Source organism: Melanotaenia boesemani, chromosome 4 (assembly GCF_017639745.1).
Source record: "Melanotaenia boesemani isolate fMelBoe1 chromosome 4, fMelBoe1.pri, whole genome shotgun sequence".
Classification (NCBI taxonomy): Eukaryota; Metazoa; Chordata; class Actinopteri; order Atheriniformes; family Melanotaeniidae; genus Melanotaenia; species Melanotaenia boesemani.
The window spans coordinates 17,112,030-17,129,376 of NC_055685.1; the positions used below are offsets into that span (position 1 = coordinate 17,112,030).

The 17,347-nt window shown below is 39.0% G+C and overlaps 1 protein-coding gene across 2 annotated transcripts in view; it reads left to right on the plus strand.

Annotated features, from left to right (window-relative positions):
* cntln (centlein, centrosomal protein) overlaps nucleotides 1–17,347 on the plus strand; it is an 87,730-nt gene that overhangs the window by 17,119 nt on the left and 53,264 nt on the right. For both annotated transcript variants that reach the window (XM_041983866.1, XM_041983867.1), the window contains exons 10-12: nucleotides 6,501–6,641; nucleotides 10,860–10,979; nucleotides 13,878–13,999. In XM_041983866.1, the coding sequence (XP_041839800.1) occupies nucleotides 6,501–6,641; nucleotides 10,860–10,979; nucleotides 13,878–13,999 (383 nt within the window). The remainder of the gene's footprint in view (nucleotides 1–6,500; nucleotides 6,642–10,859; nucleotides 10,980–13,877; nucleotides 14,000–17,347) is intronic.

Below are 17,347 nucleotides of genomic sequence, written 5' to 3' on the forward strand. Positions count from 1 at the left end.
TTATGTGTGTGTTGTTCTGTGATTAGAACACCACACAGTATGATCAAAACTGTTTAATGCCTGATTTTTTTATCTTCACATGTGAGGTCTCGAACCGATAAAAAATCTCATAAGATTAAAAAAATCCTTATGTGTGTACCAGGCCTTAGTTGATTTAGTACCAGTGATGTCAGTGCAGCGGGAATATGAAGACCATGAAAGAAATCAGTTTGGACATATTCGCTAGTTTATCCGTTCATCCCAACATTCGGCTGTGAAACATTATAAAAACTCCCAGGACCATAGCAACTGCAGAGGTAGGTGTTGGTAGCGAGTCTGAGCTTGCCATCATTATGATGGAGCACACACGTTAAATATTTTCAATGAATCAATCCCCTTAGTGTAACTCCAATATCGCTGGTGTTATGAGTACATGTATTAGCTTCTACACCAGCAGTGCAAGCTTTTTATTTTGGCCCCATAATTCACTGAAAGCAACATAGTGTCACTGTGCACATATTTTGAAGCAAATCTCAGACATAGCTTTACACAAACATTAACAGAATTTAAGTACAAGTAGATATTGCAAATATCTCAAATTTAGTTAAAAGGATAAATGTATATGTCTGCAGATGCCTCTGTAGTGTGGGTATATGGGACTTGTCATCTACAGTGCTGTAACAATAACAGTTGCATGCCTGTGGTTTGCATAATTGTCTTTGCATATGAAAGATTCTAGACTGGACTTTAGACTTTAGACTTTATTGCCCCCGAAGGGAAATTCTTCTTCACAGACTGAACCACTGGACTCCACATAACCAAGTAGACAATGCTGTGGAGAACACAACATGACCTGTTTTTCTTTATAACCCCACTTCAATGTCCATTTGGTGTCTTTGTTGCATAACAGCCATGTGGTTACTAAAATTTGGAGAGGACATGGAAAAAAGCACAAATTATATGTTTCTCTTAGTCACAGGTGTAACAGGTGAACCTATCATTTACACGGGAATGACAAAGTCTCATTCTGATAACATGGCGGTATGAATGGGTTCAGTTTTAACATCATCCTATCAAAGCTTATGATAATATTTTTGCAGCAGCTGAGTAATGTCTGTGGCCCCTACAGATTGTAATTATTTAATTTGATTGGTTGATATGTTCTGAAATTGCTGACCCCCCACTCCAAACCACCAGATTGTGGAAGTCAAAAGATATCAACTCAAATGCTAAGTGAGTTACAATTACCCTGTTTCACTTAACCCGGTTAATTAAACCAGGAGTAAAGTATAAATGGTTCATTTAGTCAGTAATTAAATACAGTACTGCAGTGTTCCTCCAGTAATTAATACTACATTTAGAGGAGATGCAGTTAGTGCTGTGTTAGTGTAGTTTTAGCATGTATGTTTGCTAGATTGTATGTATGAGTGAGCAAATGTGTGTTTTAACACACAGTAGATGCACTGCACCCACTGCTTTTTGAAGAGGAACAACATTGCTAAATTATGAATTGATAACACCAGAATTACATCATTGCTCTTAAATATTTTCCCCTTCTAACCTAAAAACAAAAGCTGACAGTGTGGAGCATAAAGCATCAAGTAAGAGCTGCTTTTTTCATGTTAGGTGACTAGTGAGAGATGAATAAGTCTTAGTAAAAAACAACAAAAAAAAGTACACAAATACACAATGCTGCAATTTTAAATGATCAACTGGCTGTTTTGTTTTGGCACTTCAACATATTCATCCATCAAACACAGAATCATAGTGCCATTGGCCTTTGGCAGGTGTTAATATTAGACGCCAGCCCCTTTTCCATTTGCAACGCAGATTGAAGTATGGAAACACAGCTGAACAGTAATTACAGAAATATGTTTTTTAAAACCAGCACTAAGAATGAATAACTTTTGTTTATTAAATACCTGTAGCTGCTATCTGGTTGATTTTTTTTTAAAACTCTCTTGTTGACATCAAAGTAAACAGATCAGGTATCCCAAGGTGTAGCACTCAGTCAGGAGGGCTTTCTGTTTCCCTCTCTATAATTTCACTGACAGGTTGTGGGTATGTATGCCTGCATGAATACGTGCTTGACTAAAAGATGTGTGTATCCGAGCACATAATCGTAAATTCTGTAACAACTTCCTCCCGAACACCTGTTAAATTTCCAATGCTCAGGTTGTTAGGGCAGATTCTGTTTTAATTTTAAATGTTTTGGTGGAAGTTACCATTGGAGGTGATCAAAGTGCTGATCACAACAGGAGTGCAGAAGGGAGACGCAGCGCTCATTTGAATATGGACCAGAGCGATGGCTTTGAACACCCCTCCCACAGTATATTTGGTGGGGGTGGGAAAAGAGGAGGAGGGTAAGAGAGAGGAATAACATCCATTGTGTGTTATACTTACATGCTACCCACTAAGATTGATTGTGTTCTCTAGTGTCTTATACCAAGTTAGCTCTTTACAGAAACCTTAACCAGACTTTTGGTTTGAAATTTCACCTTCTGTATTAGTTAGTCCTCTTTAGAACTTATGATAATTTCCTCTTTTTAGAGCGTTTTTTTTTTTTTAAAACAGAGTTTCAGTTCAGTCAACCACATTTTTTGTTAAGCTTATCACTTTACAAGAGCTGGAGGTAACATCTTAAAATTAAAATTATATCTGCTAGCAGATCAGAACCTGGGGAACAAAGGACACAGAGCATAGAATTAAGGCATTTTGTTTCCTCTCAAATGATCTGCAATGATCAGTCAATTAATTATAAAGTGTTTGAACAAACAGCCAGGTTAGACAAGTTCTGTCCACTGATTAGGTTGGTTGCCATTATACTATATGTGGCTGGAAAGAAAAGAAAAGCTAGCCACTATCTAGAGTGAAAATTTAATCATTTACAGCTATTGTCCAAATTGCATCAAAGTATTTACACTATTTTGTTTCTTGGCTCTTATCAGAGCTGAACAGTGATTAAAGACCAACATTAGAATCCATTAAAGAGAACTGGTTTTCTGGAAGCATCACCAAGCTGAACGAGTGCTAAGTTGTTGATGGTGTGGGCAGTCATTCAAAGCCCTTAAATGCTCTCATCAGCTTTGGACAAGGAACATTAAGCATCCACATTTACTCCAGAAGAGTTGGATCTGAAAGGAAAGCGCACCTGTATCAATTGACTGTTTACGCAGCTATATTAACACATTCGCCCACAGATGGACAGTTTTGAATCTGCGTAGCCAACTTTGTCTCTGTTCTTTGTTGTATTTTCTGTTTTTTTGTTTTTTTGTGTGTGTGCGTGTGTGTTTTTCAGCAGAAACATCCTCTGTGCTGGACAGGTTAATCTTTATTTTTTATGAACTAAAAGAAAACCACATTTTATTCTTGTATTTTTATGTATGTTACTGAAACACGTTTGGTTATATAATTAAAGGCCCACGTACAGACACATTCTTGCATAAATGAACCAACCATTTTGCCTGGTCACCTTTACTTTTGAGCTAAAAGTAAGTAAACAATCTTGTCGGTCACTGGTTATTGATTTTTGTATTCTGTTTTTAGCAAATCAGTTCTTTTCATGTTTTAATTTTTTTAGCAAAACAGAAGTTTGTTATGTCTCGTACTGTTCGAGTAAATAAAGCACTAAGGAGTATATTACAACCTTTGTATGATTTTCACCTTAAATCAACATGAAGATACTTGTAGCCCTTTCTGCTTTGCTCAATCAAAAAACAAGTAAAGGAAAGTTAACGTTTGATATTTTTCTACCAAAGAATATCTAACATTCATTGCTACAGGCAGCTTGTAGTTTGACTTCTTGATTTAGAAGTAATGTGTTTATGCTGGGAATTTAGATGATGCATAAAAAATTATAGTTAGCAAATATTCAGCTGCATATCATTGTTTTTGTCAGCATCGTATCTTATGCATGTTGTTTCATCAAACATTATTGTCAGCATGTGTTTTGGTACAATGTGTGTTTTAAGCTTGGCTGTGTCCAGGGCCAGAAACATACTAATGACATAGACACCAGTGGTGTGTTTTACAAGCTCAACTGCTCTCATTAGATGAGAGCCTTTGTGTAGCACAGCCCGCCTCATTAATGAAGCACAGTCATGTGCTGCTGCAGAGACGTATGCGCTCTCGTTCAAGCTTAAACACCCGGGTCAAACAAACTGTGTGGGAAGACTCAGACCGTGTACACACTAAGAAAACACACATGCATCTACATCCTACGCACTGGACGCTGTCCCTTTCTAATGCACTACCAGTCAACGCAAATGCTTATACATATATGCACATGCACATTCTTTGAAAAACCACCATCATGAATATCAACTGCACCTGCTTAGTTGACAGTACGCACCTTGTAGCCTTCACTTCTCAGTTCTCTTCAATCTCTTTCACATATGTTCACACTCTACAGATATATGTGAGCGTGATTGTGTTAGTATTCATTTGTGTATGCATGCAGTCATGGTTGTTTTTTGCATATGTGTGGCAGGGGCCCTTCCTGATTACAGCTACTCCATAATTAACAGTGATCAGATTTGTTTTGTGGCATAAATGGTGCATGTGTAGAACATTAGGCCTGGCAAGTCTCATTTCAAATTCAGCTCAAGGGCTCAGCAGCAGACGGGTCACGAGCTTCAGGGAGCACAATCACAAGCCTCGCTCCATATGGTCTTGCTTGCCGCATCCTCACCAGCGAGGGCCGCGAGTGCCAGACAAGTTCCCCCAAGAACCTAATCGTGTTCAGTAATTACCGAGACCAGTTTTTTTCCTCTCTCTCCCTCCCTCAGCCTCTTCCCAATCTCTCACTTCTTTTTTTTTTTTGTACTTATTTTAATACCTGTATGTTCTCTTCTTTTAGTCTCATATTCTCTCTTGTCTGTTAGTCTCACTAAGCTGCCTGTTTTATATTTATTTTTTCCTTTATATATTTTTTCCCTTCCTTCAGTTTCCCCTTTTCTCCGTTTTCTGCTAAGTGAAAATCAGGATGGGAATGAGAGAGATTGCAAGAGGAAAAGTCAGACACTCCCACACCAGTTAATTTCTAAATTGCTTTATGTGGCTGATGCTGAAAAACCCACTCCGTCCTCCTGCCTGCCTGGAAATTATAAATAATTGTAACAGATGCGCCAATATGGCCGGCCTCCAATAAACGAGGCCCTAGATAATTTGACCAGCCCCCTTTGACAGGCCAATTTAATAAAACATGAACAAAATCTTCCTCACTAATAATTTATCATCCCCTCTCCTCCCTTTTGGTTAAAGTTGATTACCCTGGCAGTTAACAAGGTCACGCCCAGATGCCAGGTTTCTGATAATGCGATCAGGACTTGTTGGAAAAAGGGTGATGACACCCTGCCTGGTTTGTTCCTGACCTGGACTCCCCGTGTAACACATTCGTGAAGGCCTTTGTTTTTTAAAAGGCTTCAATTAGTTATTTGTTTTTTTTAAGCAGAAATGTTTTTGATAGTGAGAGGAAAAGGTTATTCTTTTCAAGTTTTAGTAATTTTTTTAGTGATAATTTAAGACCAAAGATGAATATGTGCAGGTAATGCAAAAGAATGTGTAAATGAGTGAACATAAATGTCACAATTAGAACATACGCAAAGCATCTAAAAAATGTAAAGGGCATCTAGCAATAGAATTTAACTTTCTGAAACAGTCCAAAAGTGAGTGTCTTTATAGGCACGCAAAAAACTTTACAAAGCCAAATTGTTGTATTTATATACAAACAGAATTTACCCTAAAACAGGTGTTATCAAGTTCTTAGGAGTACATATAAACATATAAAGCTTGTCAGACAAGTTTTATATGTTAAACAGATATCCTCACATTTGACTCTAGAATACTTTGGTATATAGTGGAGTTCATGGTTGACTCAATGACCGCAAGGTGTCCAGGTCCTGTGGCTGCAAAACAACCCCAAATCATTTGCCCTCCAAAACTGTACTTGACAGCTATTATTTGCACAGATATGCTGTGTTTGGTTTTCACCAAATGTAATGCTGTGCATGACCAGACATCTCCACTTGGGTCTAATCTGCCCAAAGGACATTGTTCTAGATGTCTAAAATAATGCAACTTGCAGTTGTGCTGCCATGTTCTTTTAGAGAGATGGCCCTTTCTCCTGACAACCTTTACAAACAAAACAAACCTTTTTCTAGTTGTACCGTCATAAACCTTAACATTAGACATAATAGTTGAAGCCTGTAAATTAATCTGCTAATCAATCATTTACATTTGATTAGCAGAACCTGGCTGGAGCTTACTGAAGCATTAACAGTGTACTAGTTTTTCAGAGAGTACCTTTTTGTTTTAGCTTAGTTTGTGTTAAATTAATAATAACACTGTGTAACATGTCATGTGCTGTTGTTCATCTGAGGTACAGACCAGATGACTTTATTTTATGTCCTGATGCATAAAACCTTAGAATTCTTATTCACATGACTGTCCACATGTCTGACTTTCATCTGTCTCATTTTCTGTCTCACTACCACAGACACATGCACTCTGTTTTCTTACAGGCAGTGGTGTCGGAGCAGGCTGACGTTGCAGCTCAGACGTCTAGCCCTTGCTCTGACCAGGCCTCCACTCGAGGGTCAGATCCCAAGCCAGAGGACAAGAATTTCCATCACAGATCTAAAAGCACTCTCAAAAGACAGCAGGTAGGTCAACACACACTACTGGCTATAACTCCAAAGACAGCACGTGGGTGAGCAGCCAGCATGCTCACACTTATCTATTACCACTTTACTCGGATTAGATCAAAGCCATAGAGAAGAGGTATAAAGGAAGCAGTCTGTTGAGAATCATGTGATTCATCAGACCCAGTCTCTGCCAACCTTTGTCCTGAATTTCCCAACATACACAGTCAGATGCCCCTCCTACTGCGACCAGGCCGGCGTGTGCTGCTGGTTTCACGCATGCCTTGGGCTCAGACACTGGCTAATTTACCGCTTCAGCAGTACATTATGAACAAGAAAAAAAGCTTTTGATCTTCTCTGTATCCCACTCATAAGTTTGGCAGGACAAGTTTCTAGATGGCCTCACTCACTCTAAGGATGGCCTGAAGACACATTGTTTGATTTACATGGCTGTCCTCATTATATCTTACACTGAAGCACCTGAAGTATTTCCAGTTTATACACGTAAAATTATCTAGTGTCCAAAATAGATAAATAGTATTAACATAATTTGATGAGCCTTACTAAAGAGCACTGTGTTTGCCTTAGGACACACAACTGTTAAACATAATCTGTCTGATTATGCATGTACAATTTATTAAGAAATGTGTCGATTTTAATAATTTTGGTGATACCTCAGAGTGGAATTTAAATGCAGTTTTTACACCTTACCGTTATTATATTTCATTAAACTGAATAAATAAATAAATAAATCAGTGCATCTGTTTGTTTTAGTAGAAACTGAATGTGGCTTTTGATGTGTGAGCAAGGCAGTCCTGGGCATCACATGATTAAAAATCGTGATTATTTCTGCCAGTGACCATACAAAACAAGTGAGATTTTGACTCCTGGCGCATGATCGTAATAAACCTTTTTGGACAATATTTGAGCTCTTAAAGGTAAAAGGACTTCTGGCTAAGGCTAAGGCCGTGAAGAACCAGAACTAACATCCCCATTCTGCCTTTTTTCACAGTGGCTTTTTAATGTCTTTCTTCCATCCTTGTTTTTTTCTAATACCCAATAAGTTATGAGAGCTTTTTTAAACATTTACAGTTGTTTTCTATGCTTTAAATGTAATATAAACATATTATCACAGTGGACAAAAGCAACATTAAACTTGAGATTCTTCATAACACTGTTTAAAAAGTAATTATAACCTGCATTACCAAAAACCTATGAAATAAGCCTTTTTTGGAAAGCTCTGTTACCATGCAGGATTAAGTTTTAAGGTCTTCCACTAAGAGTCCAAAAACTAAATGTGTGATGTTTGGCTGAGGAATGAACAGTTTATCGCATTTTGAGGTTCACAATTTGCTACTTACAGAAAGTGTTGAAGTCTTCTGTTTCAGGCTTTAAGAAAAGTTTATTTTGATCTGAAAAAAAAATTGTGATTCATATTATCAGTAATTAGTTTTAGTTTTGTAAACACATATGTGTTTATCCATCTTTTTTCCACTTTCTCTCATCCTTTTGAATTATATATACCTGCTTCCTTTTTGCACTGTTTGTAGTTTTTCTTCTGTATGTTTATTAAACTTCTCACGTTTTGATATCTTTGTCTTTTTTATTGGGGGAGAGTTCAGAGCTTTATCTCTTTTAAAAACATATTTATTTTTGTGAACATGCATTTGCTTTCTGTATTTATGTGTGTCTGTTTGTTTACCCATTAGTAGATATATGTCTGGGTCTTGTCCGGCAACATTTGTATTCACTGGAAAACCTAAACAAATTTAACTTTGAGCACAAAAGGATGCACACATGACATGCTGCTGCAATCGTAAAGAAACCATTTATGATCGTGACCCTTCTCTCTGAGAGATGGAGAGAGACAGTGAAGCGAGGCACTCTGTAAAACATTTTCTTCACTCCTCTCAAGTGACACTAACCCCTCTGTATATAAGAGTTTTAGTCTTGCTTGCATGAAAACTATGTTCAGATTCAGGCCTTTGTCCTCATTTCCCTCTCACTATAAGCCCTCCATGTGCACTGTACACTCATGTTTATAGAGCTATTAATGGGTGCTATGCACAGGTCAGGTCATGACCACCAAGCAGCTGCTGAGGTGAGGTACAGTGTGTGGACATCTATTTTTTTTCCCCCCCTTGTGTACTCGGCTTCTTTCTTTTCAGGTCTGTCTTGTGGAGTATTAACAACGTCTCAACACAGATCTTTCTGCAAATGCATTAATGTGTCATCTGGTCACGTGGCAGGTGTCCAACTGGACCAGAGAGAACATCTGCACCAAATCTCAATCATTTGTCAGTGTTCTCATGTCATTTCCCATAACTCTTTGGAGCTAGGCATAAAGCAATTTTTTCTCATGTTGTTCTGACCTGCTGATGAAGAATATTTGTCATTCAGCTCATTGTTAGATATATCCTTCAGAATATATATTTCTACATTAAAAGCCTTCTTAAAGTTGGTTTTCAGTAAGTTAGTCTATAACTGGTCATCTTTCATTTTAAATTTAGGTTTGGATCGCCATTTTGGCGTCTGTGTTTCCCTCCAGTACATACAGTCTAAGCCAGTTGGCCTGCCACTCGTCAGGAATATGCAGATCTATCTGCTAATTAGTTGCATAGAGTCATTAAGGCTGAGCTAGAACACATGGTTGGCACCCATGCGGGCATGCTAGCAGAACCTGGCGCACCAGGTCACTGGAGTCAACTGTAGCCCCAGGACACATTCCCAAACACTCTTAAATACATATAAATTATCCACATAAATGAATTGATTTTAAGACATATACTGTTTTAGTAAAATTAGAATCTGATCACTAAGGGCAAAAAACAAATAACATTTTTGTTAACAAAGCAATTTTTTAAAGAAACTTTGTTAGACGTTTATTAGACTTTGGTTTATTCACATTTTACATTTTGGACCCATTACAATGGGTTTCACAGGGATGACTGTACATACATCAAAATCCATTTCCTGCTAGTATTTCATGTTGTCATTTTTGCAATATTTTGTTATTAGTTGCATATTATTTTGTTAAATAAAAGGATCAATAACTGGATGCAGTGTGACCTGCTTTTGTTTGGCAACTCTGTAAAAAGTTATACAATGCTCTGTTGATCAGTTAAAAATGTACAACATGCATTTTTAGTTTCAGTTGTTGGGTAAACACCTGAGACATATTTGTTGCTTTAATGGTTTATATGTGTGTGATTTCTAATAGAAAACCAACCTGAATAATTTACACACACTTAAAGTCACCAGCATCAACAACAGGTGTTGCCTTGAATCAGGAATTCAATCTTAAGTTTTACAACTTTAGAACATAAGGCTTACCAACACTGATCAAAACACATGTTTGGAGGGTAGTTGTTGCTGCCTCACTATCCTATCATTAACCTGCTCGCTCCACTCTCACCACCTCTGTCTCCTCCTCCTACTTTATTCCTCATCCACTTCCGCCCAAGGACTGTTGGGCATTTAGTCGCATTGCATATTTTAGCTTGCCATCTGGTCAGCCCTGCCTGGCACCGCATGGGGCCTCCTATCCTCTAATATTCATATTCTACTAGCATATTGTTCCCACTGCTTTTGTACAGCACGGCCCCAGCATTTCTCCATTTTTTTTTAATTCTACAGAAGAGGCTGGAAAGCAAACGCCCCCCACCCCCACCCACCCTACCCCATCGGTAGCTCTTCCAGTTGTCCTATCAAGTGTAACCTGGAGGCCCCTAGTAGAGCAATTAGAGCGGCCTCCCTGCCCACCTCTTGTAATGAAGCCCAGCACATTCTGGAATCTATAGCCCCTTTAGTCTCCCCTAATGGGACATCATTATTGTCAAAGAAACAATGTAAATGGAAATGAACATACTCATTAGCCAGTCGCAGAGAGAAACCTTTGCTGCTCTCAGCTTGCAACCTCTGCTTCCAAACACACACATACACACACACACACACACAAATGTGAACCTCCTCCCTTCAGCTTCAGCGGACTGCTGCTCCAGCTTGCTTTATTCCTCTGGCAGCATGTTTGTTTGTGTGTACATATGTGTGAACCAAACAAGACAATGTTCTCGTTTTACTCAAGGTGAGAGGGGAATGGAATGAACATAGATAATTCCATTATTGGCATTCACTCAATGTTTTCTGCAGATGTTAATTGCTGCATGGGTTTGTGCTGGTCTGTATAAGTGCAGTGTGCTCAAGTTTTCACCTCAGTGCTTCTTTACTTACCTCTCCCAGAGTACACCTGTGCAGCGGTCCAGGTCTTTGTCCCCAGCCAGCAGTGTCAAGCTGGGAAGTAGGAGGAGAAAAGGAGCAGAACAAAGAATTCAAGACCTTGAGGAACTGCTGCAGTTGAAGGTAACTACTAGCTAAAGTACATGAACATTTCTTTGGATTCTTGTCTTTTTACAATAATTTCTTCATAATTTCCTTTATTTCTCTTACTCTTTGATGCTCACTTGTGGGGTGTTAGTTATTTGCAGTTCACATCAATGTCTACTTTTTTTCTTCTTTCATTTCCTCACCTGCAGTTACACAGTGATAATCAATGGCACTGAAATACTTATTAAATAAGCACATTCATTGACATCTATGTGTTCACATCAGATAGAACTAATAGAGCTGCTTGTGTCCGTGACCACATTATTACTTACTCCTGTAATATCCAGAGGGTTTAGTTGACCACTTCTACCACTGTCTCCTCCATGACCTTCTTTTATGATGTCTTCTGTGCACACATCCATGCATGTGTGCGCCGACAGAGTGTGCGTAGGCAGTGAAACAGCAGGAGAAGTGCTGCTTTGGTGAAGAAGGTATTTACAACACTGGTTATTTTCCACCTAAAAACAAATCAGCTCTATTGGTGAGGTTTTTAACCTTCATGTGCTCTGTAACGTTCCCCTGACATGATTCTTTGTTCCTATGTATTTTTTCATCTACCACATATCAACTGCAAGCAAAAATGTACCGTTCATACCTAACTTATGTTTCTTCTTTAAGGAGAGTACAAATTCTTCTTTTCCATTTGAACTTTCCACTAAAGTGGTCTTCCTTTGTGCTTTTCTTCATCTTTTCTATCTCTGCAGTTGACCAGCAAGTGAGTGATTATGCAAAGGTCATCTCTCTTTGAACACAATCCCCAGAACGCATTAGGCATCATTTCCTTGTCAGATCTGAAGTGTCTGAATTACATCACTGGCAGACACCTAGACAGTAATGCTCAACATAGATTCAGACAGCATGCATGACTGTCTTAGTTAATGGTGCCATTTACTTGTCTACTAGTTGAGGGGCATTTAGCAAAGGTATGCACAGACAACTGTAACCACGTTAATGAGGGCACGAGTTCAGAGCATGATTTAGAGGTTTTGTCTTTTGCTTTGGTTCTGGCAGTAAGCTGCATGCCCTCTATCAGCTGCACTCAAGATCTTACCTTCAGCCTCTCATAGTACTTTGCACTGCCCAGTCGTGCCATTTATCCTGTCCATTTCTCTTTTAATAGAATCCCTTTCAAATTGGGTTTGGCAGCCATACATTGACATGTTGACCCTAACAGCTAACAGGAAACAAACAAACAATTCTCTTAATAGTGGCTTCCTTTTTTTTCTTCAGTACACTTTCAAGTAAGAAGTAGCTGTTGCTGTGTAATTATTTTTCAGCTTGAATGTCCACAGATGTGTATGCTGGCTGCATAAGGGGGCGTATTGATCGATGGGCAAGGGTCTGTGGCCTGATGACCAGAGCTAGGCTGCCCAAGGGAAGCTCTATGAGGAGCCTGGAAAGCCATGATGTGGCTAATGCCCTGCCACTTGCTTCTTCCAACCCCCCCCCCCCATCTTCCATCAGTCAGCCACGACTCTTCTGTGTCTTCCTTAGCTCCTAGTTCCACTAGTTAACACTGCTCTAGTCTGGCCCTTTCATTAGAGCATTGTTTTTGAGAGGTCTGGGGCTGCTTGAAAGGGCCAGGGATGTCTTGCAGATGTCCTCTGTGAATAATCCGCACAAGGGAAAATCCATACTTGTCACATTGACAGTGCGGATATGCATTGTGTGTGTGTGTGTGTGTGTGTGTGTACGCTTGTTGTGTGTCCAGCACATGTTTGTGAGCTCTCTCTGTTCTCTTTGTCCTTGTTAATAATAACAGGGCTGAAGGCTTGCATTTCCCTCTCTGCAGGGTAGCTGTGTCATATCAGCAGTAAACAAGCTCCTTCCCTTCAGAAAGCGCTCGACAACTCTCGCTAGCCCTGGCCACTCAAGCAGAAACCTGTCCTGCACTCCTCCATTCACTTTTCCTTTTTGCTGCGCTCTCCCTGTCTTTCTCATTTCTCTGTTCTCTGTCTCTCTCTTTCCTCCATTTTTATGAGCTGACTTTCTAGATTTCTTTGTTGATCTCTTTCCACCTCTGTTTGTCCTGCCAGTTGAAAGTATTTTCTCCATTGCCCTCGCTGTTAAGGTCAATGTGATGGGAAGGAGGAGTGCCCCTGACAAGAAAAATCTATATCTTGTCTTCTGTTATTCCTTTAAAGAAAGAGTCCAATCTTGCAATGTTTTAATAGCTGTCAACAACAACGTCAGCTACAAACCTGTCACTAAAATCCTCATATCTTAACACATGCTGGTCATCAGCTGGGAACTCCAATGAGTGAGTTTCTCTGCTCGTTTGTGTGTTTGGATGCCTGCTTGGTGTTGTGTGGCATCACTGACTTGTCATATAAATGCCATCTTTTAATAATGTCTCAGTCACCCTGGTGAGAGTGGAAACACTTCTCTGAGAGAAAGAAGAAGAAATGAATTTGAACCTGTTTCTGGTTTCTGTGTGGCAGAGATGTTTCAGCTGTTGAACAGTTGAGATGCAAACAGGTGAAAAATTACAGGAACAACTTGAAAGCCTCATATTTTCCCTGAGGGAATCTGGAGCTCTGTGCTGTGGAGAGAATTTTACTGACGCAATTTGTTCAGTTATTCCGTAGAGGAAAGGGTCACTGCAGTTCAATACAAGTTTACTCCAAGTAATAACCTTTATCATTCATTTCTGTTATATGTATGACATAAGTGTGCCCTATTTCACTCACAAAAGTATACCTTACCAAGACGGGTTGTTTTGTTTGTTTTTTTTAAGCTATTTATCCATGTGGGAATGCTAAGCAGCTTTTCTCATATACATGATATACTTGATGCTTAATTTTTTTCACAGTGATGTTTCTTTTGCATTGCCCACCTTTTAAGAATGAAAGATTTTGTCTCTGTTCCTTACAGATTGAGGAGAATGAAGAGCTGAGAAAGGCTCATAATAAACGCCGGGAACGCCTTTGTTTGATTCAAACCAACTACAAGACAATAAGGGATCAGCTGAAAGACATGGAGAAATCGAATGGCTTGTAAGTATGCAGTTTACACTTTACAGTTTTATTTGTAAGAAAGAAATGAAAACAATGTGTATACATATTGTCAAATCACACAATACTGAGGACCTGTTAGTTTACACACATTTAATCCATGAAATACAACACTTGTGCAAATACAGTTCAACTAGAATGAACTCCAGCTCCACCCGGTAGCAGTGAGTAAAGAGACATTTCAGAACACATAACTCACCTTGCCTCATGTTAAAAGCCCATGTGAAACACTACAACCCCCTGAAACCACTTGCAAATAGTCTTAGGGCCCCATTGCTCTCCACATGTTGTCTGACAAGACCTGAGCGCTGGATTTGGGAAAGAGGGAGAAATTCCTCCCTTTGCCTTTGAAAAGCACAGAGGTTTTAAGCCCAGTCAATTTGGGCCATTTTCTGCCAAGTGTATATGTGCTTCTGTGTCTCTTCTCCCTCAGTGTTCATTAAGATGTGAGAGCCAAAGACTGGAGGTGTCTAGTCCTGGGGGTGCAAGGTGTTTGAGAAGGCCTGTGGAGGGAGGAGGAAAGAGGGCCATTTCCTACTTTGATGTGTTATCTTTACTAGAAACCACAGGGGTTTTAAGTAAAAAAAAAATATGCTGGAAAATAGCATTAACATATGTGCCTTGTTTTCTTTCTCATCTGGTTGACTTTTACCACTTTTGTGTGGGTATTTTACTCATTTATTTATTTTTTGGCAATCCTTCGTCATTGAGGATATTTACTGTGCAGCTAAACATGCATAAGTTTGGTGGCTATACGGGAGCAAAGTGTTAACTTTGTCAGTTGGGTCCTCTCTGGGTTAATTAAAGAAAACAGCAGTGCCGTGTGAGCCCGTGTGAAAGTGGAGTGAGGGAGAGAGCATGTTCAGCCCTAGGCTTGACTTGGCTCCTGTTAGCTCAGTGCGGCTCAACAGCATGTGTCTGAGACAGTGGGAGCAAAGACAGAGATGTAGAGAGCTTTAACATCAGAAATGCTGCTGTTACACATTTAAGCAGGTTACCGGAAATATGTTCTGTCTGGTGAAATAGTGTACTTTTGTCCAGGTTTGTGTAATAACCTTGATTTTATGACAAAAAAAGAACATTAAAGTTCCTATAATAGGTAAACAAGCATTTGGTAATGTCTACAGAAAGCCAAAAGCAGGAGTTTGTTGTGTCAGCGTATCTGTATTTCATGAATGATTTGACATGAAATTGATGCAATAGGCAGCTTTGCCCTTTTCAGTCAAAGCCTTCCATCGCACCAGCCAGTCAGTCAGTGTTAAGATCTTGGCATTCATTTGGCAATAAGCCACATACTTAAATAGCTGTTAAATCCACTGGAGTAATGCAAGCCTGAATGAGAGACAATAGAAAATGACTTAAATACTCCCATTAGTATGAGGAAATCAGGGCCCTAACAAGTCAGTGGGGAGAGGCATTGAGCCTCATTGCCTTTTTAGCTTGTTAGGGATCTCCCAGTAGCTTCCATGCTGTGTCGCTGCTTTTTTGGAGAGATGCAGGATGGTAGGGTTAGTTCCCCTTTTGTTTGAAGGACCAAATTATAATATAATGTGTGTCCATCCTTGTGTGTGTACTGTCACTACAACTCCTCTCTGTCCCTCTAGAGAAGTGTTACCAAACACTTGATCTTCATCATAATCTTCATCTCCCTGCACAGACAGACACACCTCTGCCTCGTCAGCAGGATAAAGGGGAAGATTTGGCCAAAGCAGTGAAGATTAGAAAGTGCATTTTCTAAGCATTTCAAAGAAGAATAACTATTCCTAATGAAAAGGTGTTGGTGAGATTGCTAAATACTAAAGAAAGAGGGCCTCTGCTAATGATCATGTGTAAATAAATCTGTTTACTTGTAATGTTTTTTTTTTTTTTTTTTTTAATTGGCTTGCAGAAAGGCTGCAGTTCCATGTGTCCATAGTGTATTAGTGTCCACATGAATGGTTCATTTTGTGCTTTGTAAGTATTTAATATTTAAAGTTTGCAACTGAGATGTGATATTTGCTTTCTCTGCAGTTTTAAGCCACCGACACGGCCGTGTGTACAACCCTGCCCTGCCACCAACGAATTTTCCCGTTAAATATGAGATAAACTGGGTCAGTTGTTGTAAATTGCACATAAAGGCACAGACAACCCCCCTGCAGTTATTCCTGCCCCATCACGGACGAAGCTTCTTGTAGAATGTTAACTAATCAGACCAAAGCAAACTTTTTTAAACAGCCTCGAGAAAAAGAACAATTCTCTTGGAGTATGTGACAAGCTTTACTCCGCTCTGGCATCTCTTTGCCATCACTCTCGAGCCATAGTAGACCTGGACGGGAAGTTGAGACTCCATTGTTCGTTTTTCAAAATTACATTATTTGCAGAGTAGTGTCACATTTACTAAGTACAATTTCACACTCTTATTATGGTCTGTAAATGTGCCCAAATAGAAACTTTATGTTCTTATGCATCCATTCATACAATATGAAATATAACATGACAGCTTTTATTTTGCCCTGATGGTGCGCCATAATCATGTATGTAGTGGAAACCGTTAACACATTCAGCTTCGTAATAGCATAAAGAACATACCTGGAAGGCTGAGTAGGCTAAGTTAACATAACAAGCAAACGACTCCAACAAGCAAGTTACCAGTAAGCAATTTCACCAAGCTCCTGGTCTCATTCCACATCACTGAATCCTTTGAATTCTTTATCCTTAGTGTTGTTTCTGAACAACTCCACCAACTGCTGCTCGATTACTGTTTTCAGCTGTGTGTTTTACTACCTGCAGTTTGTAATGTGCAGAATGGGATTATCCATCCATCCATCCATATAAACTATGAAATATGTTCAACCTAAAGTCTGGAAAATACGGTATATTTGTGGTGTTTTTGCTTTTGTTTTCCTTAGCCACATGAACTGAATTACTTTTTGAAAAAAGTTAAACCTTTGTAGTTCTCAAGCTAAGATCACATGATTATTCCTTATTTTGTCTTCATGAGAAAGTTGGGACTTTAGGCAGCATTGCATTGCAGTCTTTTTAAAATTAACCATCTTTCCTCTGACAATGCATAATCATAAGAATAATTTAACATTAGCCCTCTGTTCTTCCACTTTCTTATACTTATATAAATCAAAATCAGAAATACTTTATTAATCCCAGAGGTAAATTGCTGCATTGCAGTGCTCCTTAAACAATGAGATACAGTGAGGGAAAATGATATACAAAATAGAGAAATAACAGTGCAATTAGTGAAATTAGAATACAATGCTGAAATTAAATAAAAATAAATAAAAAATAAAATCAAACATAATGAAATGAGAAAAATAAAAGTAGATATATAAAATATAA